This window comes from Anomaloglossus baeobatrachus, chromosome 6, assembly GCF_048569485.1.
Source record: "Anomaloglossus baeobatrachus isolate aAnoBae1 chromosome 6, aAnoBae1.hap1, whole genome shotgun sequence".
Lineage (NCBI taxonomy): Eukaryota > Metazoa > Chordata > Amphibia > Anura > Aromobatidae > Anomaloglossus > Anomaloglossus baeobatrachus.
This window is the reverse complement of record NC_134358.1, coordinates 422,543,242-422,568,976: the sequence shown is the minus strand read 5'-3', so window position 1 is coordinate 422,568,976 and position 25,735 is coordinate 422,543,242. Positions and strand designations below refer to the sequence as shown.

The 25,735-nt window shown below is 45.5% G+C and overlaps 1 protein-coding gene across 3 annotated transcripts in view; it reads right to left on the bottom strand.

Annotated features, from left to right (window-relative positions):
- ZDHHC3 (zDHHC palmitoyltransferase 3) overlaps positions 1–25,735 on the bottom strand; it is a 98,741-nt gene that overhangs the window by 17,690 nt on the left and 55,316 nt on the right. For all 3 annotated transcript variants that reach the window (XM_075315166.1, XM_075315168.1, XM_075315167.1), the window contains exons 3-6: positions 22,201–22,325; positions 15,663–15,759; positions 7,323–7,404; positions 5,154–5,284 (exon numbers count right to left, since the gene is read on the bottom strand). In XM_075315166.1, coding sequence (XP_075171281.1) covers positions 5,154–5,284; positions 7,323–7,404; positions 15,663–15,759; positions 22,201–22,325 — 435 coding nt within the window. The remainder of the gene's footprint in view (positions 1–5,153; positions 5,285–7,322; positions 7,405–15,662; positions 15,760–22,200; positions 22,326–25,735) is intronic.

Sequence of the window (25,735 nt, the reverse complement as noted above, 5' to 3'; positions counted from 1 at the left end):
AATATGCACAGCCGCTGTCCATCACTGTGGTGCTGAAACCGCACCGCAGTGACAGGCTGGGGGAGCGGTGCATATTATATGAGCCTGCGCCCCCCTGTGGTGGTACATGCCCCCCCTGTGTTAGATATGGCCCCCATGCTGCTGTTCATCCTAAAATAAAAAAGCTTTACTTACCCCCTCCAGCGTGTCTCCCGGTGTCTCTGCTTCCACTGTGATCAGGCACGCAGAGAGGATATCACTCTGCTGTGCTGATCACATGACCGTCACTGAGACCCAGGAAGTGGAAGAACAGAAGCACGGAAGTAGACAGGAGGGAGGACAGCGCTGGAGGAGGCAAGGAAAGAATGTTTTATTTTACTATGGGCAGCAGCATGGGGGCCATATCTAACACAGGGGAACATGTGGAATCCATAGGGGGCCAGGGGCAGCACAGGGGAACGTATGCAATCCATAGGGGGCCATAGGCAGCACAGGGGAATGCGTGCAATCCATAGGGGGCCATAGGCAGCACAGGGGAATGTGTGCAATCCATAGGGGGCCATAGGCAGCACAGGGGAACAGGTGCAATCCATAGGCGGCCATAGGCAGCACAGGGGAACGTGTGCAATCCATAGGGGGCCATAGGCAGCACAGGGGAACGTGTGCAATCCATAAGGGGCCATAGGCAGCACAGGGGAACATGTGCAATCCATAGGGGGCCATAGGCAGCACAGGGGAACAGGTGCAATCCATAGGGGGCCATAGGCATGAAAAGGCGGAATGTGTGCAATCCATACGGGGCCATAGGCAGCACAGGGGAACGTGTACAATCCATAGGGGGCCATATGCCGCACAGGGGAATGTGTACAATCCATAGGGGGCCATAGGCAGCACAGGGGAACGTGTGCAATCCATAGGGGGCCATAGGCAGCACAGGGGAACGTGTGCAATCCATAGGGGGCCATAGGCAGCACAGGGAAACGTGTGCAATCCATAGGGGCTGATAGGCAGCACAGAGGGACGTGTGCAATCCATAGGGGGGCATAGGCAGCACAGGGAACGTGTGCAATCCATAGGGGCTGATAGGCAGCACAGAGGGACGTGTGCAATCCATAAGGGGCCATAGGCAGCACAGGGAACATGTGCAATCCATAGGGGGCCATAGGCAGCACAGGGGAATGCGTGCAATCCATAGGGGGCCATAGGCAGCACAGGGGAATGTGTGCAATCCATAGGGGGCCATAGGCAGCACAGGGGAATGCGTGCAATCCATAGGGGGCCATAGGCAGCACAGGGGAATGTGTGCAATCCATAGGGGGCCATAGGCAGCACAGGGGAACAGGTGCAATCCATAGGCGGCCATAGGCAGCACAGGGGAACATGTGCAATCCATAGGGGGCCATAGGCAGCACAGGGGAACATGTGCAATCCATAGGGGGCCATAGGCAGCACAGGGGAACATGTGCAATCCATAGGGGGCCATAGGCAGCACAGGGGAACAGGTGCAATCCATAGGGGGCCATAGGCATGAAAAGGGGGAATGTGTGCAATCCATAGGGGGCCATATGCAGCACAGGGGAACGTGTACAATCCATAGGGGGCCATAGGCAGCACAGGGGAACGTGTGCAATCCATAGGGGGCCATAGGCAGCACAGGAGAACGTGTGCAATCCATAGGGGGCCATAGGCAGCACAGGGAAACGTGTGCAATCCATAGGGGCTGATAGGCAGCACAGAGGGAAGTGTGCAATCCATAGGGGGGCATAGGCAGCACAGGGAACGTGTGCAATCCATAAGGGGCCATAGGCAGCACAGGGGAACGTGTGCCAGCACAAGGGGGCTATATTCAATATAAGGGGGCCATATCCAGATTAAGGGGGCCATATCCAGATTAAGGGGTCTAATTTTAGGATGGGGGGCTATGAGGGACATATACCCTATATGATTTGTTAGACTGGCACTGGCATTATAAGATGGACCCCATTTAACATTAAAAAAAAAATTCTCTTTTCCGTAACCAAATTTGAGGGTGTGTCTTATAATCATGTGCGTCTTATAAAGCGAAAAATACGGTACTCTTATTCTATATTAGCATATCGCTGGAGCATTAGTGCCCTGAACAAAGTGATCAACTGTTATCAACCTAAGTAACAGTAATATTATAAGAGTGCCATGTAAAGGATGCAATGCCACACATAAAAGGTGAATAGAATGGAGCCACCATATTGGAAATAAGGATCCAACACCAAGAATAAAGTTAAATGCAAAAGTAGAGACGTTAGGAAACACAGTGAGGAATTAGAAACCACTGCCATCATCTGTGATAGTTAAAAGCCAATAAAACAGTGTCTTTAGCTTTAGTGTGTGCTTATTACTATAATTATGCATCCTATAATAAACAGCAAATATAGGTAGGCTTGTACCAAACATTAGTGTCTGTGAACTGGGAGAAGCCAGCAGAAAGGAGGCGGATATCTGGTCACCCTGAGATTAATAGTCAGAGGGCTGAGTTATCAATTCATCTGCAGCAAAATACGTTGAAATCCAGAGATATGGGCTTTTTACGTAATGCTAATTTTTATGGTCTTTACCAAGGAATCTAGAGACACACCCCAGGGAATCCGGTAAGTAATGCCCACTTGGCAAAGACCATAAAAATTAGATAATCAAAGGATGTTACGCCTTGTCACATTGGTAGGGTCTCATGAATTGGCCTATGTGTGTGTGAAGTACCTTATTTTATAAGAATAAGCATATTTTATTTAGCAGTAATTCAGTCCAAATGTTATATATTCCATGTTTACATATATCAGTGCTTACAGAGTGCAGCTGTACTCTTATGCATTTATGCAGACATAGCATCTTACACCTATTCACAATTGCTTTATTCTGTTCTAAGGTGCTGGTCAACTTTTTGGTTTTTAGCCATATACATTATAGAGAGGCAGAATACTGGTTGGTTGAATGTATGGTTGTCTGGGGAGGAATAGTTACAAAGCAGCCATACAGACTTTTATTACATAAAAGTGTTTTCTCGCAAACAAAGTTCATTTTAATCAATAAACCTTGGAATAATAATAATTTACACAATTGGATGGGTTTATCAATTTTTTCCTGTGCTGAGATAATTTTATATATGCCCCTGTTATGTTCTGTGTAATGGCCGTGTCTGACCGTACAGGGACGTGGTCTGATCATACCGCAGCTCCTGGGCCAAGCAGGACGTAAAAAAGTATACAGACATTACAGCACGGGACTGCAAATAATTCTTTCTTTGAAGTAAAACATTTTTTTAAAATAGGCAGGGAAATGCTTTACCTCACATCATGAATCAGCTGTGATCCCATGCTCTACTATCTGAATGCTCTATTTTGCTTCCTCCCCTGCCCAGCAGATGTGGTATGATCAGACTATGTCCCTGTATGGTCACAATCGGCCATTACACAGTACATAGCGGGGGCATACTGTATGTATAAGATTATCTCAGCATGGGGATGTGGGTATGCGCATGCTGTAAGCAAACGTGTTGGAGTGTAGCTCCTGCTATCCTGAATGCCATCCAGAGGGTTTTATCTTTTCCCTGACCTCCTGTAGACCAAAACATTCCTTAGGCCTCTTCACGGATCCATCTTTCCAGTATGAGTGGTTTCCATTATCACACGTATTGGAGACAAGTTCACAAGCATACTCATGAAAATGTGTTAATTTTCACAAAAGCAAGGGCCGAGAGGCGGGCAGGATTACGAGGGTGTGGAGCGTGGATATTCATTCTGGATTAGTTGGCAACTGACGTCAGTGTGTATCTGGGGGCGTATAGCAGTGACGTCATGTACTGCTCATAGCTTACACGCCGAAGTCAGTTGTCGGCATCTGTAGAGCACGTCGCGCACAAGGGAGTGGAGGGAAGGTGAGTAGAATATTTTATTTTTGTGTTAAAAAAGCGGCATATAAACCAGGTTGGGCCCATGATGGGGGACATATATACTAGGATGGGGAACATATATACCAGGATGGGCCCAGGGTGAGGATCGTATATACCAGGATGGGGGATCATATATATTAGAATTGGGGACATATATACCTGATAGGGGCCCAGAATGGGAGACATTAATACAGAATTGGGGGACATTACCCTCATAACAGTGTCACATTTTCCTCCTCTAAAACCTAGGGCAGCAAAAAGTTTTATAGTTTTATTATTATTGTTACTACTTCTGAAGACATCTCTTGGTATTATTGTTGTGTGACAGTTTTCAATAAAACAAATTTATAAAAGAAAAAAAAAAAGGATTATCTCAGCACAGGAACACTTTTATTAAACACATCTAATTGTGGAAATTATTATTATTCCAAGATCTAATGATTAAAATAAACATTAAAATAAACTTGAAGAGTTATTCAAATTAACTTGAAGAAAAGTTGAACATGTCCAATTTCTCTCTAGGCGATTACAAGCTGTACGTTACAAATTTCACCCACTGAGCGATCGATTTTTGAGCTGATCAACATAGATTAGGTCTATTTTGTAAAACTCTACACTAATGTGTATGGGCATCTGAAAACTGATTACAAGACCATTGGGGTCCATCTGTTAATGGATCTAGTGGAAAAAAAATTGACGTAAAAAAAAAAAAAACAAAGCAAAGAAAGGATGCAAACGGATACCAAACTGGAGCCAAAGTTTCCATTTTTAAACATATTCCATCAACTTTGGTTTCCATTTCTGTTTTTGTTGCATTTTGTGTGGATCCATTTTTACTGTGCTAAATAATTGATCTTTTATACTGATGACATAAGGAGTGTCCATGCATTATGATTCATTTCCCAAGGACATAAGGCCAGCTATCCATTTTTTAGGGAAGGACAAAAAAAGTTGTGCAGACTTATTGGTCCATCCAAAAATGTATAGTGGATGGAAGGGTTGCAATTTGATATCCTTTTAAGAAACATGAAAACCCATGCAATGGGCGCTACAGCTGAATGTTCCGTTTATGTTTTTATGCTTCCTGAAGGGATCACAAGAGAGGAAATGTGATCCGAGCCTAAAACGTGTTTGTGACTAACTGAGGTTTCCTGATGACAACGTTATCCTGATACTAATAAAGTATATAACAGGATTTCATTGAACAACGCTCGTATAAAAGAGCAGAGACAAGGACAGAAGAGGTACTCACCGTTTCATCAGTACAGATGGAGTGTACTTGGGTGCCAAACATCACAGCAGTGAAGATGAGGAACAGTAAACCTTCAAAGCAGAGCAGAATAAGGAGGATGACTGTGGTAGGTGGAGAGAAGGAGCTGCACTCTATGGGAACAAGACCGGAGCAGAGATTAGAGGATGGGTAGTCCACTACGTGTGAGCGTAGGTTCTTACATCATAGTAGGAAGGATTTTACTTATCGACGTGTATTTGTGTGATGATCTAACAATGGAAATCCTCCCAAGGAAAACGCATTTCAATTATTAAAAGGTAAAGATATATTTCAGTAAAGAAAAATATATTCCAAATGTGTGAATCCCAGCAGAAATAGGGAGGGTCTCATTTACCCCTTTATCTCATCACCCACTGTCCAGAAGAAGTGACCAGATCTACCTGTAGCAGCCGATATATACTGTGGGTCAGGAGAAAGCCTGACATTACTTATGTGTCACTGAGTAGTATTAGAGATCTGGGCTTTGAGGAGATGTTAATGTCAGGAGAGCTAATACTCTGTCATAGAGGTACCAACTGCAACATCTGGCTCCCTAACTGAACGGAGAGTCCTCGGATCTACACTGTACACATATTCACACCATCTATCAAACCAAAGTTAGGCCCTGTGTGCACACTGCGGTTTTTTTCCCTACAGGTTTTGCTGCAGAATTTCTGCAGCAAAAAGAAGCAGCATGTCACTTCTCTTCCGCAGGTACTTGTGGTTTTGCCAATGATAATGGTTAAAAACCGCAGGGACCAACCCGCGAAAAAACTGCACCAAAACCGCGGTAAAACCTCATGCAGATTTTGGGTGCATTTTTTTTGATGCAGGTGCGGAATTCTGCCAGATAATGCGGATTTTACTTAAGAAACACAAATTTCTCACTGCGCACAGACCCTAATGGTGTCATCACACTGAATGCTTTCAACTAAAATAGACAGAATGTGGAAAGGTATTCATCAATTATTTTACATATATTTAACACTAGAACTACTGGACTCGTGACACCTATATAGAAATACATAGTGCAAAGTAGTCAAAATGACTACCTCAGTAGTTCTAGTGTTAAAGTGTAACCGTTGTTTTAATTTTTTTTTTTGTCATAAATCTATAGTGCACATGAAAATAAGCAACTGTGTAATATATCTTATCAGACACATCTGCTTCTTTCTCTGCCAGAACTGATCAGTCATTAGGGGTGAAGCTAGAGGCAGAGGGTGGAGCTAGAGGAAGAGGGAGGAGCTAGAGGCAAAGCTCCGCCCAGTCCTCCCTCTTCTATCTCTATAGAATCTCATCAGCACCAACTGCCATCTCCTATCTCAGTGATGGGAAAGTTTTCACTGAATACAGATTTTACCCCAGAATTGAGAAATCTGATAGTGATTGATCTATTCTGGCAGAGAAATAAGCAGATTTGTCTGATAACATACATTACAAAGTTGCTTATTTTCATGTGTACTATTGATTTATAAAATAAAAATGTAGGTAACACTTTCAAAATATACTTAAAAGGGATATTCCATCACAATGGGTGATGCCATATTGATAGGATATGCACTGTGCTTGGCTATCTTCAGCACTCCCATTAAAGATGAATGGAGCGGAAGTGCACATGAGCAACCTCTGCTCCCTCCAGGCCTGGTCTAGGGATTGGTGGGGGGCCATGAAGGTCGGACCCCCAGCAATCTGAATGTTATCCCCTATCCCGTGGATAGATGATAACTTTTAAACTTGAGAACACCCCTACAATGATTGTGACCCCCCCCCCCATTCACAGTTTGTTCCTGCACTGTGGTGCGACTAACCACCCAGCTGCTCAGGTAAGTGAGGCTGTGCTGCAATTCGTGGCTGGGAATGCCGCTATGTAGAAGAACAGAAAAGGATGCAGCACTGCCCTCGCTTTACTCACCGGTCAGATCTTATCAATATGCCATCACTTAATGATTCCAGAATAACCCTTATGAAAACATTTCTAGAATGTTTGCCAAGCCCATTAATAAAGCTTCCGTGGAAAGTCCACCGAAGCGATAAAGGCTTCTGTAGGCATTGGGGAGGTCATACCAAAAGGTGACTAGAATAGAGCTTCACCCCGAATATACCGAGTTTGTGCCAGGTTACAATGCCATTTTTCACTGCATATTTACTCACTTGTCCAGTCTTCTTCAAAACAGTACAGGAAATGAAACCCTACCATGATGAGGGCATGCAGGGAAATCAGGGCTATGTACATCTGAAAAAGAGAAAATATCAACCCTAAGACATCCACAAACCAAAATTATATCTCACAAGATGCTCTACATTATTAGTTCTTCACCTCTATGGTCCTGCACTTTAATGAAAGACCTGATGTACAGGCATGGACAAGACATACTCAGATAGGGAGGAAGAAGCTGGACAGATGCTAGCATTCCTATGTGATCGGAGGTGGTTCCAGAAATTAGAACCCCGCCGATTATGTTCCTGTATATCCCTGAGATATATGAAAACGCGATAAGGTATGCAGACCCGATAAGGATGGGTTCACCTGGAGAAATGGTCCAGTTGAAAGCTGCACTATAACCACACCACAACTATATAGAAGGGAATTTTGTTTACTTACCGTAAATTCCTTTTCTTCTAGCTCCTATTGGGAGACCCAGACAATTGGGTGTATAGCTTCTGCCTCCGGAGGCCACACAAAGTATTACACTTTAAAAAGTGTAACCCCTCCCCTCTGCCTATACACCCTCCCGTGCATCACGGGCTCATCAGTTTTGGTGCAAAAGCAGGAAGGAGGAAACTTATAAATTGGTCTAAGGTAAATTCAATCCGAAGGATGTTCGGAGAACTGAAACCATGAACCAAAAGAACAATTCAACATAAACAACATGTGTACACAAAAGAACAACAGCCCGAAGGGAACAGGGGCGGGTGCTGGGTCTCCCAATAGGAGCTAGAAGAAAAGGAATTTACGGTAAGTAAACAAAATTCCCTTCTTCTTTGTCGCTCCATTGGGAGACCCAGACAATTGGGACGTCCAAAAGCAGTCCCTGGGTGGGTAAAAGAATACCTCGATAAAAAGAGCCGAAAACGGCCCCCTCTTACAGGTGGGCAACCGCCGCCTGAAGGACTCGCCTACCTAGGCTGGCATCTGCCGAAGCATAGGCATGCACCTGATAGTGTTTCGTGAAAGTGTGCAGACTCGACCAGGTAGCCGCCTGACACACCTGCTGAGCCATAGCCTGGTGCCGCAATGCCCAGGATGCACCTACGGCTCTGGTAGAATGGGCTTTCAGCCCTGAAGGAATCGGAAGCCCAGAAGAACGGTAGGCTTCGAGAATCGGTTCCTTGATCCACCGAGCCAAGGTTGACTTGGAAGCCTGCGACCCCTTACGCTGGCCAGCGACAAGGACAAAGAGCGCATCAGAACGGCGCAGGGGCGCCGTGCGATAAATGTAGAGCCGGAGTGCTCTCACGAGATCTAACAAGTGCAAATCCTTTTCACATTGGTGAACTGGATGAGGGCAAAAAGAAGGTAAGGAGATATCCTGATTGAGATGAAAAGGGGATACCACCTTAGGGAGAAATTCCAGGACCGGACGCAGAACCACCTTATCCTGGTGAAACACCAAAAAGGGGGCTTTGCATGACAACGCTGCTAGCTCAGACACTCTCCGAAGTGATGTGACTGCCACTAGGAAGGCCACCTTCTGCGAAAGGCGTGATAGAGAGACATCCCGCATCGGCTCGAAAGGTGGATTCTGAAGACCCGTTAGCACCCTGTTAAGATCCCAGGGTTCCAGCGGACGCTTGTAAGGTGGGACTATGTGGCAAACTCCCTGCAGGAACGTGCGGACCTGCGGAAGCCTGGCTAGACGCTTTTGAAAAAACACGGAAAGCGCCGATACTTGTCCCTTGAGAGAGCCGAGAGACAAACCCTTGTCCATTCCGGATTGAAGGAAAGAAAGAAAAGTGGGTAAGGCAAACGGCCAGGGGGTAAAACCCTGATCAGCGCACCAGGATAAGAAGATCCTCCAAGCCCTGTGATAGATCTTGGCGGACGTTGGTTTCCTGGCCTGTCTCATAGTGGCAATGACATCTTGAGATAACCCTGAGGACGCTAGGAGCCAGGACTCAATGGCCACACAGTCAGGTTGAGGGCCGCAGAATTCAGATGGAAAAATGGCCCTTGAGACAGCAAGTCTGGTCGGTCTGGGAGTGCCCACGGTTGACCCACCGTGAGGTGCCACAGGTCCGGGTACCACGACCTCCTCGGCCAGTCTGGAGCGACGAGGATGGCGCGGCGGCAGTCGGACCTGATCTTGCGTAACACTCTGGGCAGCAGTGCCAGAGGAGGAAATACATAAGGCAGTCGAAACTGCGACCAATCCTGAACTAACGCGTCTGCCGCCAGAGCTCTGTGATCTTGAGACCGTGCCATGAATGCCGGGACTTTGTTGCTGTGCAGAGACGCCATGAGGTCGACGTCCGGCGTTCCCCAGCGGCAACAGATCTCTTGAAACACGTCCGGGTGAAGAGACCATTCCCCTGCGTCCATGCCCTGGCGACTGAGAAAGTCTGCTTCCCAGTTTTCTACGCCCGGAATGTGAACTGCGGAGATGGTGGAGGCTGTTGCTTCCGCCCACAGCAGAATCCGCCGAACTTCTTGGAAGGCTTGACGACTGCGTGTGCCGCCCTGGTGGTTGATGTACGCGACCGCCGTGGCGTTGTCCGACTGTATTCGGATCTGCCTGCCCTCCAGCCACCGATGGAACGCCTTTAGGGCTAGATACACTGCCCTTATCTCCAGAACGTTGATCTGAAGGGAGGACTCTGTCGGAGTCCAGGTTCCCTGAGCCCTGTGGTGGAGGAAGACCGCTCCCCACCCTGACCGGCTCGCGTCCGTCGTGACCACAGCCCAGGATGGGGGCAGGAAGGATTTTCCCTTCGACAAAGAAGTGGGAAGAAGCCAGCACTGAAGAGAGGTTTTGGCTGCCAGTGAAAGAGAGATGTTCCTGTCTAGGGACGTCGACCTCCTGTCCCATTTGCGGAGAATGTCCCATTGAAGTGGACGCAGATGAAACTGCGCAAAGGGAACTGCCTCCATTGCTGCCACCATCTTCCCTAGGAAGTGCATGAGGCGCCTCAAGGGGTGTGACTGGGCCTGAAGTAGAGAGTGCACCCCTGTCTGCAGCGAACGCTGTTTGTCCAGCGGAAGCTTCACTATCGCTGAGAGAGTATGAAACTCCATCCCGAGGTAAGTCAGTGATTGGGTCGGTGTCAATTTTGACTTTGGGAAATTGATGATCCACCTGAACCTCTGGAGAGTCTCCAGAGCAATGGTCAGGCTGTGTTGACATGCCACCCGGGAGGGTGCCTTGACTAGGAGATCGTCTAAGTAAGGGATCACCGAGTGGCCTGAGAGTGTAGGACCGCCACCACGGATGCCATGACCTTGGTGAAGACCCGTGGGGCTGTCGCCAGGCCGAAAGGCAGTGCCACGAACTGAAAAAGTGCATCGGCTCGCTCGGGGGGTGGAGATGTTCTGAAGAAACGAGTCGGAGGACGAGAGCTGAGCTCTATCCTGTAACCGTGAGACAGAATGTCTCTCACCCATCGGTCTTGACATGTGGCCACCAGGCGTCGCAAAAGCGGGAGAGCCTGCCACCGACCGAGGATGCTGTTTGGGGAGGCCGAAAGTCATGAGGAGGCCGCCTTGGAGGCGGTTCCTCCGGCGGTCTTTGGAGGACGTGACTTAGACCGCCATGCAGAAGAGTTCCTCTGGCCCTTCTCTGACCTGTTGGACGTGGAGGGTTGGGACCTGGCTGAGGGCCGAAAGGACCGAAACCTCGATTGAATTTTTCGTTGCTGAGGTCTGTTTGGTTTGGACTGGGGTAAGGACGAGTCCTTTCCCTTGGATTGTTTAATAATTTCGTCCAATTGCTCGCCAAACTAACGGTCGCCAGAAAATGGCAAACCGGTTAAGAACTTCTTAGAAGCAGAATCTGCCTTCCATTCGCGTAGCCACATGGCCCTGCGGACTGCCACCGAATTGGCGGACGCTACCGCTGTACGGCTCGCAGAGTCCAGGACGGCGTTCATGGCGTAGGACGCAAAGGCCAACGCCTGAGAAGTCAAAGACACAACTTGCGGAGCAGAGGTACGTGTGACCGCATTAATCTCAGACAGACAAGCTGAGATAGCTTGGAGTGCCCACACGGCTGCAAAGGCCGGAGCAAAAGACGCGCCTATGGCTTCATAGATGGATTTCATCAGGAGCTCTATTTGCCTGTCAGTGGCATCCTTGAGCGATGAACCATCTGCCACTGATACTACGGATCTAGCCGCCAGTCTAGAGACTGGAGGATCCACCTTGGGACACTGAGCCCAACCCTTAACTACGTCAGGGGGGAAGGGGTAACGCGTGTCATTAAGGCGCTTAGTAAAGCGCTTGTCCGGAAATGCTCTGGGCTTCTGGACAGCATCTCTGAAGTTAGAGTGATCGAAAAACGCACTCCGTGTACGTTTGGGAAACCTAAACTGGTGTTTCTCCCGTTGCGAAGCCGACTCCTCTATAGGTGGAGTTGGGGGAGAAAGATCTAGCACCTGGTTGATGGACGCTATAAGGTCATTTACTATGGCGTCCCCTTCAGGTGTATCAAGATTGAGAGCAACGTCAGGATCAGAGCCCTGAGCTGCGACCTCCGCTTCATCCTCCAGAGAGTCCTCATGCTGAGACCCCGAACAGCGTGATGAAGTCGGGGAAGGTTCCCAGCGAGCCCGCTTAGCCGGTCTGGGACTGCGGTCCGTGTCGGAGTCCTCCCCGTGGGACCTAGGTGTCACCCCAGGAGCACTCTGTGCGCCGACCGAGAGGTGCCTGGGGGCGATGAACTCACAGTGCCCGGGGCCTGTGTTACCGATCTGGACTGCAAGGCTTCTAGTATCTTAGCAGACCATCTGTCCATAGACTGAGCCATGGATTGTGAAAGCGACTCAGAGAGTTTCTTAGCCAAAACTGCAAACTCTGTCCCTGCCACCTGGACAGTGGAAGCCGGCGGTTCTACCTGAGCCGAGGGTCCCACCAGTGCCCGAGGCTCCGGCTGAGTGAGTGCCACAGGGGCCGAGCATTGCACACAGTGAGGGTAGGTGGAACCTGCAGGTAACATAGCCGCACAAGAGGTACAGGTTGCAAAATAAGCCTGTGCCTTGGCACCCTTGCTCTTTGCGGACGACATGCTGTTGTCTCCTCTGAGAGTGATCAGTGAGGGTATATAGCCAAAAGCAAAACAATGCGACCGAACAGAGAAAATGTATACAAATATATATATATATATATACACTTCGGCACCCTAGGGGGGCCAGCACCGGGTAACCGGTGTGGCTTACCGACCGCCCAAAGCGGTTGTGTGTCCACCAGATTCCCTGCCTGGGCCTCCCAGAGCTGCAGAGCTCGTTCTGAAATCCTCCACCGGCAGAAGTGATTGTAAAAATGGCTGCCAGAGCTCTCAGGGGAGGAGGGAGCCGTGGGCGGTGACTAATAAAGTGCGGGAATCTGGTGCCCCACAGTGCTCAGTGAGGGGGGGGGGGACACCTAAGTATGCTCCAGCCCTTACTGCCGACGTCCAGTCGACCGTCCCGCCCTTACCCCTGACTGGCAGGCCCGGGGGCGGGAGTTATGGTACTAGGCCGCAGAAGCCGGGGACTAAATTTAATAACGCGGCCGGCAAACAGGCGCGGTCGGCGCGGTAGTCCCGGTCGTCACAAAAAAACAGCAGCCGCTGCAGCGTCTGTAACACAGGCGCTCCATGCACCGTCCCCAAGGGGACACAGAGTACCTTTTAGATGCAGGGCTTGTCCCTGATGATACCCAGTCTCCTGTCCAGCAGATTCCCCCAGGGGCTGCGGAGGGAGCCCGGTCCCAGTGAATGGTGACCGGTTAGGATCCCACTTCTCCCAGAGCCTCTAAGGGATGGGGAAGGAAAAACGGCATGTGGCTCCAGCCTTTGTACCCGCAATGGGTACCTCAACCTTAACAGCAGCGCCGACTTAGTGGGGTGAGAAGGGAGCATGCCGGGGGCCCTGTTGGGGGCCCTCTTTTCTTCCATCCGATACAATCAGCAGCTGCTGCTGACTAAAATGGGAGCTTGAGTGAATGTGTGCCTCCTTCAACACAAAGCATAAAACTGATGAGCCCGTGATGCACGGGAGGGTGTATAGGTAGAGGGGAGGGGTTACACTTTTTAAAGTGTAATACTTTGTGTGGCCTCCGGAGGCAGAAGCTATACACCCAATTGTCTGGGTCTCCCAATGGAGCGACAAAGAAATATGCATTTACTGTACATGTCAGATTTGATCTCATTTCTCCCAATTGTAGTTTTGAACACAAGGACTGTTTTTGCCTAGAATGGTCAGAAACAGTTTGAAAACAGACAGGGAATTGTTTTACCTCACAGAAATAAAATCCACATCCAAAGGTGATACTTATTATTCCAAGATCTACTGAATAAAAAGTACTTTGATGTGGGAAAACCCGTTTAATTATAGGCTATGGGGTATACTGGATGCCATTGCCCATGAGGAATTTCCTCAGAAATGCTGTTTAAAATAAGGCAGGGAATTGTTTTACCTCACAGAAAAAAATCAGCTCTGAACATATGCTGACCTATCTGTATAGTCTCCTGTGTCTTCCCCTGCCCAGGAGCTGTGTTACATTCAGACCATGTTCCTGTACGGTCAGACACAGCCATTACACAGCACATAACAGAGGCACATACAGTCATGGTCAAAAGTGTTGGCATCATTGAAATTGTTCCAGAAAATGAAGTATTTCTCACAGCAAATTATTGCAATTACACATTTTGTTATACACTTGTTTATCTATTGAGAGTATTGGAACAACACAAAAAAAACCTGAGTAAAAAAAAAAGCAAATTGAACATAATTTCAGACAAACCCCCAAAAATGGGCAGGACAAACTTATTGGCACTCTCGACTTAATATTTGGTTGCAAAGAATTTAACTGGAATCAATTGCTCCTTAAAACCATCAACAAGCTTCTTCCACCTCTCAACTGGAGTTTTGGACCACTCTTCTCCAAACTGCTCCAGGTCTCTCATATATGAAGATTGCCTTCTCCCAACAGCAATTTTAATATCTTTCCACAGGTTTTCAATGGGATTTAGATTACTGCCACTTCAAAACTCTCCTGTGCTTTGTTTCCATCCATTTTTGAGGGCTTCTTTAAGTATGTTTGGGGTTATTGTCCTGTTGGAAGACCCATGACCTAGGCTGCAAACCCAGCTTTCTGACACTGCGCACTATATTGAGACCCAAACTCCTTTGGTGGTCTTTAGATTTCATGATGCCCTGCACACAGTCAAGGCATCCAGTGCCAGAGGCAGCAAAAAACCCCAAAGCATCTTTGAACCTCCACCATATTTGACTGTAGGTATTGTGTTCTTTTTATAGGCCTCATTATGGTTTCAGTAAACAGTAGAATGATGTTCTTTACCAAAAAGCTCTACCTTCATCCCATCTGTCCGCAAGACGATTTCCCAGAAGGATTTTGTGTTAGTCACGTACATTTTAGCTAACTGCAGTGTAGCTTTTTTATGTATATGTGTCAGCAGTGGGATCCTCCTGGGTTTCCTGCCATTTCAGCGTTTCATTTCCGTCAAATGTGGACTTATAGTTTGCGCTGACACTGATGCACTGTGAGCCTGCAGGACAGCTTGAATTTCTTTGGAACTTCATAGGGACTACTTATCCACCATCCGGACGGATTATCCTGCGTTGTAACTTTTCATCAATTTTTCTCTCCCATCCCCATCCAGAGATATTAGCTACAGTGCCATGGGTTGTAAAGTTCTTGATTATGTTGTTCACCATGGACAAAGGAACATTAAGATCTCTGGAGATGGACTTTTAACCTTGAGATTATTGATATTTTTCAACAATTTTGGTGCTCAAATCCTTAGACAGTTCTTTTCTTCTCCTTCGGCTCTCCATGGTTAGGGTGGCACACCCAGACACACTATGCAAAGATTGAGTCAGCGCCTCCCCTTTTTATCTGGTTTCAGGTGTGATTTTTATATTACCCACACAATTTTTTAAAGCTGCCAATAATTTTGTCCAGCCCATTTTGTGGGTTGTGTGTGAAATTATGTCCAATTTACCCTTTTTCGCTGCCTTTTTTTTGTGTTGTTCTAATACACACAAAATAAATAAACATGTGTATAACAAAATATGTGTAATTGCAATAATTTTCTGGGAGAACTACTCAACTTTATGGAACTATTCCAATGGTGCCAACACTTTTGGCCATGGTTGTATATAGGATTATCTACCATGCCCAATTATGAAATTTATTTTTATTGCAAGATGTACTGATTAAAATGTACTTTGTTAGTGAGACAATACCTTTAAAAGTGCTGATGTATAAAACCCCATTGAAAAACTGACATATTATTGGCATATCAATAGTTTTAGCGTCTAGTATCAGATACTCACAGTAAACAAAACAAAAAATTTCTGGTTGTTTTCTCCCACGCAGTTATTAACCCATGGACAATGGTGATCCATCTTCTTAATGCATCTTTTACATACACTAGGGAAAGAGAGTGAAACGATAAAATGATAAAGAATTAAAAGATTCATATATATTTAAAGACATTTAGAGGTGGAAGAGATTTCCTCTATGCTAAACTACCGTTGTCTAATGAAGCCATGACAAAATCACTATGTTTTTCATGTTAAAGGGAATCTGTCAGCAGGTTTTTGCCACTTATTCTAAGAGCACCGTAACAGTGACAGAGACATCCAGTGATGTGTCACTTACTGGGCTACTTAGTGTAGTTTTGATAGAATCACTGTTTTATCAGCAGGAGATTATCACCAGACGATTAGTAAAATGCTGCCGGGAAGTGAAACAGTCATGAGCTTTATATAACCCCACCATACCAGTGATTGCCAGCTCTCTGTGTACACTGTGCACAGGCTAAATCTGCCAATGAGTGGAGTGGACTGGGTTATACAGAGTCATAATTACTGTGGCAATGCGCATGCGCCGCCAATAACAGCGATGGTGGTGCGATAATCAAAAAGAAAAGGGGGCAAGATAGGAGGATGCCGGAGAAGGGATTAAAGCCGAGGACCAAACCCACAAAGAGCCACCCCCCATTGCACCCATCAGTCACAGTGCAGTGCATTTCTGCAACTTTAAAGATATTTCCTCATCCCAGCGTCCGATCTTTCTACAACAAGTATGCCTGCATTCAGCATCTTAGTGCGAGTATGGCACTGTCTTTACTTCATATAGTAAAATCCTGCTGGTTGGTTCCCTTTAAAGGAGCTGGAGCAGTTTTGCCTTGAGGAGTGGGCAAAAATCTCAGTGGTAAGATGTGGAAAGCTCATGGAGACTTATCCAAAGTGACTTGAGGATGTAATTGCCACAAAGTACTGACTTTAGGGGCGTGAATACTTAGGCACACTGAAGATTTCAGTTATTTTGTCCTATTTTTTGTTTGCTACCCAGTAAAATGATAACCAAATGTTTACATTTGCAAGCATATTCTTTAAATGAATTGATGCAAACCCTAAAAAACCATGGAAATTCCAGGCTGTGAGATTGCAAAATACAAAAAATTCCAAGGTGGATGAATACTTTTGCAAGGCACTGTATACAAACAAAAAGGATCAAAGTCAGTCCACTGTTGCTAATGTCCATGCGTCTGCTGAAAAGAACAGCAATAGACGAATATTATTTGGCCTTGGGGTAAGGGTGAAATTTGGGAAACTTTTGAAGTTTATATTATAGATAGTATAGATGATCAAATATTTTCAAAATATGGATAGGTTCAGCTAATTGTTCCCAAAAATTCAATATGTGGCAAATAAATTAGCGGGTACTCTAAATCCCCTCAAAAGACGTGTATAAAAGTCTGAGGTCTCCTATGGTTATATCCAACACCCTTCAATCTCTTTAAGGCAAGGACAGCCTTAGTAATGTGAGCGTGACCTCACCATTGAAACAGATGGTAACTGGAAGTAACCAACAGCTCATTTAATACCGGAGTGTACTTATAAACTTTTATCTACTTGGCTAAATATTGCCATTAATGTCACACTGCTTTTCATGTTTTTTTTTTCTTTTAAACTAACAAATATATAAAAAATGGTCCCTCCTGATGTCAGAGTGTTTTGTACAGCACAATGACTCAGTGAGATGGTGTCACTGTTAGGGTATGTGCGCACGCTGCGTTCTGTCAAGTGCAGAAAAAAACTCACCCTCTGGCAGACTGGACAACTGTAAACACTGCGTTTGACAAAAAAATGCATCCAAAACACATGCATTTTGAATGCGTTTTGAATGCATTTTGGGTGCATTTTTGACAGTGCGGTCCCACTCGGCTCTGCTACATCTCCATAGAGCATGGCTGGCTGCGAGACATAGCCGCGCGATCAGAATGAACTCTGATGAACTTCACCCGACTTCATTGTCATCCCGCGGCTCTGTCTGTGTGCCGCAGCCTGATTTGCGATCACAGGTGAAGGACTCACCGATGACCACAAATCCCCTGAGTGACTGAAGTGAGCCGCGCGATCAGCGGTGCCGTCACTCAGGTTACCCACGGCCAGCTGCAGTCCTCCACCTGAGAGCTGTGGCCGCGGGTAACCTGAGTGACGCCATCGCTGATAGCGCGGCTCACTTCATTTGCCCTGTGGAACTCACAGAAGTGGCGGTGCTCTACAGCGGCTCCTGTCAGCTTCATGTAGCAGAGCTGGATGCGTTGTGGGACCTCGTGTGGATTACGTCGGACCTGGAGGGGTGTTTGGGGATTAATAAAGTGGTGAAAGAGGGTGGGATTTTTTTGTCTTTTATTCCAAATAAAGGATTTTTTGGGTGTATATGTTTATTTTCTCTTACTTACAGATTAATCATGGGGGGTGTCTCATTGACGCCTGCCATGATTAACCTAGGACTTAGTGGCAGCTATGGGCTGCCATTAACTCCTTATTATCCAGATTACCACCGCACCAAGGCAATTCGGGATGACCCGGGTAGAGTCCCGGGACTGTCGCATTTAATGGATGCGGCAATTCCGGGCGGCTGCTGGCTGATATTTTTAGGCTGGGGGGCTCCCCATCCTGAGAATACCAGCTTTCAGCTGTGTGGCTTTACCTTGGCTGGTATCAAAATAGGGGGAACCGCACGTTGTTGTTTTTTTTTTAATTTATTTTACTGCACGATATAGACCCGCCCACCAGCGGCTGTGATTGGTTGCAGTGAGACAGCTGTCACTCTACGTGGGGGCTCATCTGAATGCAATCATAGGTGTTGGTGGGCGGGGGAAGCAGGGAATATGAGATGGAATAGTGAGCGGCCGGCATTTTCAAAAGCTGGAGAAGCTGCCGCAGTGTGACAGCTGTGCAGCGCCGTGCCGGTGATCGGTGAGTATGAGAGAGGGAGGGAGAGACCGACTGACAGACAGAGAGAGCGAGAGAGAGAGAGAGACCAAAAGACCTGTTTTGTTTGTCAAAAAAGCATGCAGAACGCAACAAAAATGCAGTGCAAGCGCACAGCTAAACATTTTGGTTGCGTTTTGACACACCTCATTGATTTCAATGGGTGGATAATAATAATAATTTTATTCATTTATATAGCGCTATTAATTCCACAGCGCTTTACATAAAAAATGCAACCAAAATGCATAAAAGAAGTGACATGCTGCTTTTCTAAATGCATCGATTTTGTCAAATATTTGGCATCCAAAACGTTGCATTTAAAAAAGCAATATGTGCACTGAATTTTCTGACTTCTCATAGACTTTGCTGGGGAAACAGAACGCATGCATTTTGACAATGACACGCTGCAGGTTTAAATGCAGCAAAAAAAATGCAACGTGTGCACATAGCCTTAGAGGCAACATCATCCTACTGTGACTGAATCGTGGTGCTATACTAGGTTATGTGATAGCTCCAAGGCATTATGGGGAAGTCAGCGTGGGATCATGTCAGCCTTCTGTGACTGATGGATCTTCTGCAATGTGTAAAATGGCAGAAGTCATTGTTTTTTAGATTTCTGAAAATCGATTGCCAATTTTTTTAATTTGCATCGAAACGCTTCATTCATCGGTAATGATAAGTGCTATGAATAAAAACATGATTTAAATTCTCTTTAACCCCTTAATTATGTCATTAGTTGTTTCTCTTGCACACTGAGCCCGCATCTTTCCTTGAATTATTCAGCCTTCAGGTGCGGGTGGTATATGCCGACGTCAATCTCTGACAGCAACATTTAACCCTCGCCTTCATTGGGGGGGACACATAGTTCTGATCTCTCATCAGCGTTCCTGCGACGTGTTGTCATGACAGTCAGGGGTCTGCAGAACATCCCTATGTCTGTCATCACACTACTAGTGTGAAAACCAGCCCATGGCTGGCGTTCATAGGAGACTGTGATTTCTTCTATGTACAGCAATGCTGTTGCACTGCTGTATATAAAACAAGTGATCAGCCCATTGCAGGCTCTAGTCCCCTAAGGGGACTATTTAATACAGTTACACATTTTTTATTTTATTTTTTTTTTACAAGTATGAAAAAAATATATAAGTTAAAATCACCCCCTTTTTTACCAAATTAAATATTAGGAAATTAAAAAAAGCTGATTTTCCATTTGCCATATCCAAATTGTAAAATGATGTTCTGCCCCACGCCTGCAATAATCACTATTGTCAGGACCACTGAGGATTGCCTGCCATGTTACTCCTCTGAATGTAGGTATTTAATAGAGTTCGATTATCTAGCGAGGTTTTACATCTGGCTCCAAAGCTTCAATTTGGTAAATCCCACTTAATCTCACCTCACCCAGATTTGATGACATAGGGCTAATCGCTATTCCCCCAATTAAAGCATATCTGCTAATAAAATGACTAAGCAATATCATCACAGCTCCACAGAGCCGCCAAACACCACAAGAGACTAACTCATACATACCAGCACCAATAGTTCATAAGAGGCATACAGCCTATGTGACAGTAATAGAGTCGCCTGTCACATCTACTAGATATTTCCAGTTGGGCTGTTGATCCAGAGATTTATCCTAATTGCAATAATTAGAGTTGAGCAGGAAGTTGTTTGCATAATAGATATTTAGCATTAGCCCCGTAGGGCATCTGTCATCCTCTGCATAAACACAGTTAAATTTTAGCTTGGACAAGATGGGCCAGTTTTTTTTTTTTTTAACGATATCAACCATGAAATTGTTACCCCCTTGCCCTCAATAATATCCAACAGCAACCAAACACTACATAGAAAATACACAGGAGGCTTGTACAGACGTTAATCATGAGAAGTAAGGAGGAAGGCAAGCCCCAGGGTCATCATTCCAGCAGACTTTTAGTGCTACTTTAGTGTAATGCAGGGATATCCAACTTTTTGGCATCCTCTAGTGAGATATTTGACATTGTATTTGAGAAACTGATGAATCAATATCTGTCTTGCTGGAAGTAGTTACAATTCTCAGTAAGTTCTCTGCCCCATCAAACAGTTTGTCTTGGACTTATTCTTATTTTTCCATATGCTTGCAGACATAGACGATAATAAACACACCATTGATGTATTGGCACTAAGACTGCTGTATACATCACATAGGATACACTGAGACTGCTGTATACATCACATAGGATAAACTGAGACTGCTGTATACATCCCATAGGATACACTGAGACTGCTGTATACATCCCATAGGCTACACTGAGACTGCTGTATACATCACATAGGATAAACTGAGACTGCTGTATACATCCCATAGGATACACTGAGACTGCTGTATACATCCCATAGGCTACACTGAGACTGCTGTATACATCACATAGGATACACTGATACTGCTGTATACATCACATAGGATACACTGAGACTGCTGTATACATCACATAGGATACACGGAGACTGCTGTACACATCACATAGGCTACACTGAGACTGCTGTATACATCACATAGGATAAACTGAGACTGCTGTATACATCCCATAGGATACACTGAGACTGCTGTATGCATCCCATAGGCTACACTGAGACTGCTGTATAAATCACATAGGATGCATTGAGACTGCTGTATACACCACACATGATATACTAACACTCTGCTGTAGATATCATATAGGTAGTATCTCACTACTTCACCCATACCCTTGCACATGGGGGAAATTACAGGCTGCAACATGCCTTACACAAGCAAAAACAGATTAGGCTCAAATTGTTGCTGCACAGCTGAAATGGTGGGTGCGGGACAGGAGAGCAGACCACTAACCCTGCCCACAAAGAATGTCCTGACACTAGCTAGCAACGGGTTTTATAAAGCCTAGTGTGCGCTCACTGCAGCAGCATTTGGTACTGAACACTATGTACGCAAAACAGTGCTTCTCTGCAGAAAAATGAAAAGCTGCCGACTCTTCTCAGATGGGCAGATAGCCAGTCTGTGCCTATTTGGGCAATTCCAGAACCCTCCCAGCTGCAAAGGCCGGGCAAGGAGGAGGCCTAATTGAAAAGCCCAGCAGGGAATGTGTGAAGCACTGAGGTGTTGAAGTACCCTTATTAATCAAATAAGTATGCTTAACTGACTTGCAAATGACATTAAATACCTAATGGCACATTATTGGGTTGACATCTTATGAATAATAGCTGACTTGAGTACATGTAAAACCTGATGGTAGTAATTCTACCCTCTGCTCTTAGAGGATAAAACCCTGGAAGCCGCCCAGCAGGGTAGAACTGAAACCAGTCATTCATACAAATAGCGAGATGGTACGAATGTTTACTATATGCGACATGGAGAAATATAGTCCCAAAATAAGCGCAATGTTTTCAGTAAATGTATGATTTTGTGTTGGGCAGCATTGATAGCCAGCCTGTGCCGTGGGTTGGACACGGTTAAGGAGTGGTTAGGAGGACTACTCGTCATTCACCGATTATCAGACCCTCTGAATGTCTTGTATGACAGGCTTTACATAAGGAGATCAGCACAATCTATTCCCATTGTTACTACCTGCAATGGTGAGCCCGATCGGGCTTTATACTGCAGCATTTCGGGCATTTGTAAACCACCTGTCCTGGCTTGAGTTGTAGGCTTTCAATGAATTCCTTTGTGGCATTTCCTTTAGGAACAGCACCCTGTGCAAAAAAATAAAAACCAGAAAAACGTTATTTTAATATTAAAAATACCTAGAAGGAGAAAAGTAGGAAAGCGGAAAAAAATGTCCTTTACTGTACAATCAAACTTTTTTTTTCTACGACTTCCCGAGCCACCTATACAGATTTATGCATGTAATGAACATCAATCAACAACATAAAGTCAAACGGTGCCTATTAAGCCTATGTGTGCACACAGCGTTTTTGGCCACAAAAAAACACCCGCTGCAAAAACACACCGGAAAAAGACTGGATACGTTTTTCCAGTGTTTTGGTGCGTTTTTGGCTGTGTTTTTGTTCTTCGCATTTTTCCAATGCATATTAGTTACAAGTGAAAAGGGTTTGGTTTTGGTTTGGTTTTGGTTCACTTGTAACTAAAAATGGAGGATACCAGAATGTACCGCACAACTTTGGAACTAAAAGATCTTCTGAAGAAACTGGCACAACTGGACTACCAAAACCTTTCCAATGCATTGCATGGGTGAAAAACGCAGTAAAACGCAGGAAAGAATTGACATGTCCATTTTTTGTTATTTTTAGCTCAAAAACGTAGCAAAAAAAAAGTTGTGTGTGGACAGCAAAAATGAAAAGTCACACACTTTGCTGGGGAAGCAAAATCATGCAGTGTTGAGCCCCAAAATGGGCAAAAACGCACCCAAAAAACTTGCAAAAATGCCGCGAAAAACACTCAATGCGCACATAGCCTTAAGACCCTTTTTCATAAACTGATACAAACTGCATAGGAACGGACAATTGTTTATTTTGTTTGGTTGGCCCCATACTCTATGTATATTGACAGCAGCACATCCTCTGCTTACATTAGTAGATGTGCTGCCGAAGACAATTTTTTAGCTCTCATAAAAGATGTGATCGGCTCATTTCTCAGCCGAGTGCTGCCATATTTCCACCGGAAAACAGGTTATTGCAGCCATTTTAAAAGGACCTTAAAGGGGTTATCTGGACAGGTTATAATTTGTTGATTGGTGCGGGTCCAACTCCTCAGAGCTGCATACATTGGCAGAACAGGAAAGTTGAGAATGGAGCGGCAGTACGCATGTGTGACCTGCGCTCCATTCATTTCCTATGGGGCTGCTGATCGCTGTGCTCAGCTTTTTCCAGCAGCCCCAAAGAGAATGGAGTAACAATCAAGCGTCACATTTGCTGGTCTATTTTGTGATTTATAAGTGACCTTTTGTGCCGATCGGAGCAGCTCCGCCGATCAGCAAGTTATCAACATCCCATAGTCCTACTGGCAAGATAGTGTAAAATTATTGTTACGGGTCCAGGACTAAGGGGTACTTTGCACACTACGACATCGCAAGCCGATGCTGCGATGCCGTGCACGATAGTCCCCACCCCCGTCGCAGCAGCGGTATCTTGCGATAGCTGCCGTAGCGAACATTATCGCTACGGCAGCTTCACATGTACTTACCTGCCCTGCGACATCGCTCTGGCCGGCGAACCGCCTCCTTTCTAAGGGGGCGGGTCGTGCGGCTTCACAGCGACGTCACACGGCAGGCGGCTAATAGAAGCGGAGGGGCGGAGATGAGCGGGACGTAACATTCCGCCTACCTCCTTCCTTCCGCATAGCCGGTGGACACAGGTAAGGTGATGTTCCTCGTTCCTACGGCTTCACACACAGCGATGTGTGCTGCCTGCTGGAACGAGGAACAACATCGTACCGTCGTTGATGCCAAATTATGGAAATGTCGGACCCTACACCGATCATATGATAATGACGCTTTTGCGCTTGTTAATCGTATGTAAATGGATTCACATACTGCGATGTCGATAGCGACGCCGGATGTGCGTCACTTTCGATTTGACCCCACCGACATTGCACCTCCGATGTCGTAGTGTGCAAAGTACCCCTAAAGCCAGAAGCTGCACTACTGATGGCCACATGTTTCTGCCACGTACAGTGTCAACATGCCATTGCTTCAATTCCTCATAAAACCATCAAAAGCAGGCACTGGTGAAGGATTTTCATACTATGAATATTTATTTCACTCCCTTGTGAATACATGCTCCAGTTTGATGTGATGCCTTGAAATTACACACAGAATGTAAAATACAACAATTCTCCTTGTTTTTATCTCAGATTTCTGGATTCCGATTGTGAACTGTTCCAGCTTTTATGTATTACACATTTTTGTGACTTGGCTTTGAAACCAAGACCGCTCACAACCCAACCACTGACATCAGGCAAGAAATTTGCTTTACAAATCCTGTACTTGGGACCTATTATGCAAACAGGTTGTATTTGCTAAAAAAATCTGTAAAGTAGCTCCTGAACTGAAAAAGTGACCATGTGAACGAGAAGAATAGAGATAAGCAGCGATCACTGAAGTAACATGTATATATAAATCAGCTATCTGCAATACATAAAGAAATCCATAGCATATATAATACCACATGAATTCTATACATTGTCAATAATCCACCATTACTAGACTAGGAGAATGGTGGGGCAGCCACTTTACGGCCCTGTGCACACTAGAAAATGGAATTTTCTTAAGAAATTTCCACACCCTCTGAAAGATTACCCCACCCGCGGCAAAAAAACACAGGAAACCGCACCCGATAACCGCTGCGGTTGTGTTGTCATTTCCTTCTTAGATAGATGGATAATGAATAGATAGATAGATAAAGGGATAGAAAGAGGGATAATATAATAAATAATAATAATATAATAATAATAATAATAGGGATAAATAATGGCTAGATAGATAGATGGATAATGGATACATGGATAGATAGATAGATAATGGATGGATAGATGGATAGATAGATAGAGGGATAGATAGATGGATGAATAGATAGAGGGATAGATAGATAGATGGATAATTGATACATGGATAGATAATCGATGGATGGATAGAGGGATAGATAGATAGAGGGATAGATAATGGATGGATGGATAGATAGAGGGATAGATAGAGGGATATATAGAGGGATAGATAAATGGATGGATAATGGATGGATGGACAGATAGAGGGATAGATAGATGATGGATGGATAGATCGATAAATAGATGGATAGATAGATAGATGATGGATAGGTTGATAGATATTATAGCTTTTATTTCTGATGTATGCATTCCCCTCCACCGCCAACAGTATTTGTGATACAGCAGTGACCCTGCGGGAGCTTGGATCTGGGTTCTCACAGGGTCACTGCCGGTCGGTGACGTCACTCTATTACCGCTTGTGAGGCCCTAAAGTTCTCGTGAGCGGTAATGTGTTTATATCAATCACCGACTGTGAGAAATGACCTGGAGTTACCCCTGCAATCTCGTTCACGGAATGAGGCTGCACTGAGCCTCAGACGCCGCTGGATCAGTATGCAAGCATCGTGGGACCTTGTGTGGATTACGTCGGACCTGGAGGGCT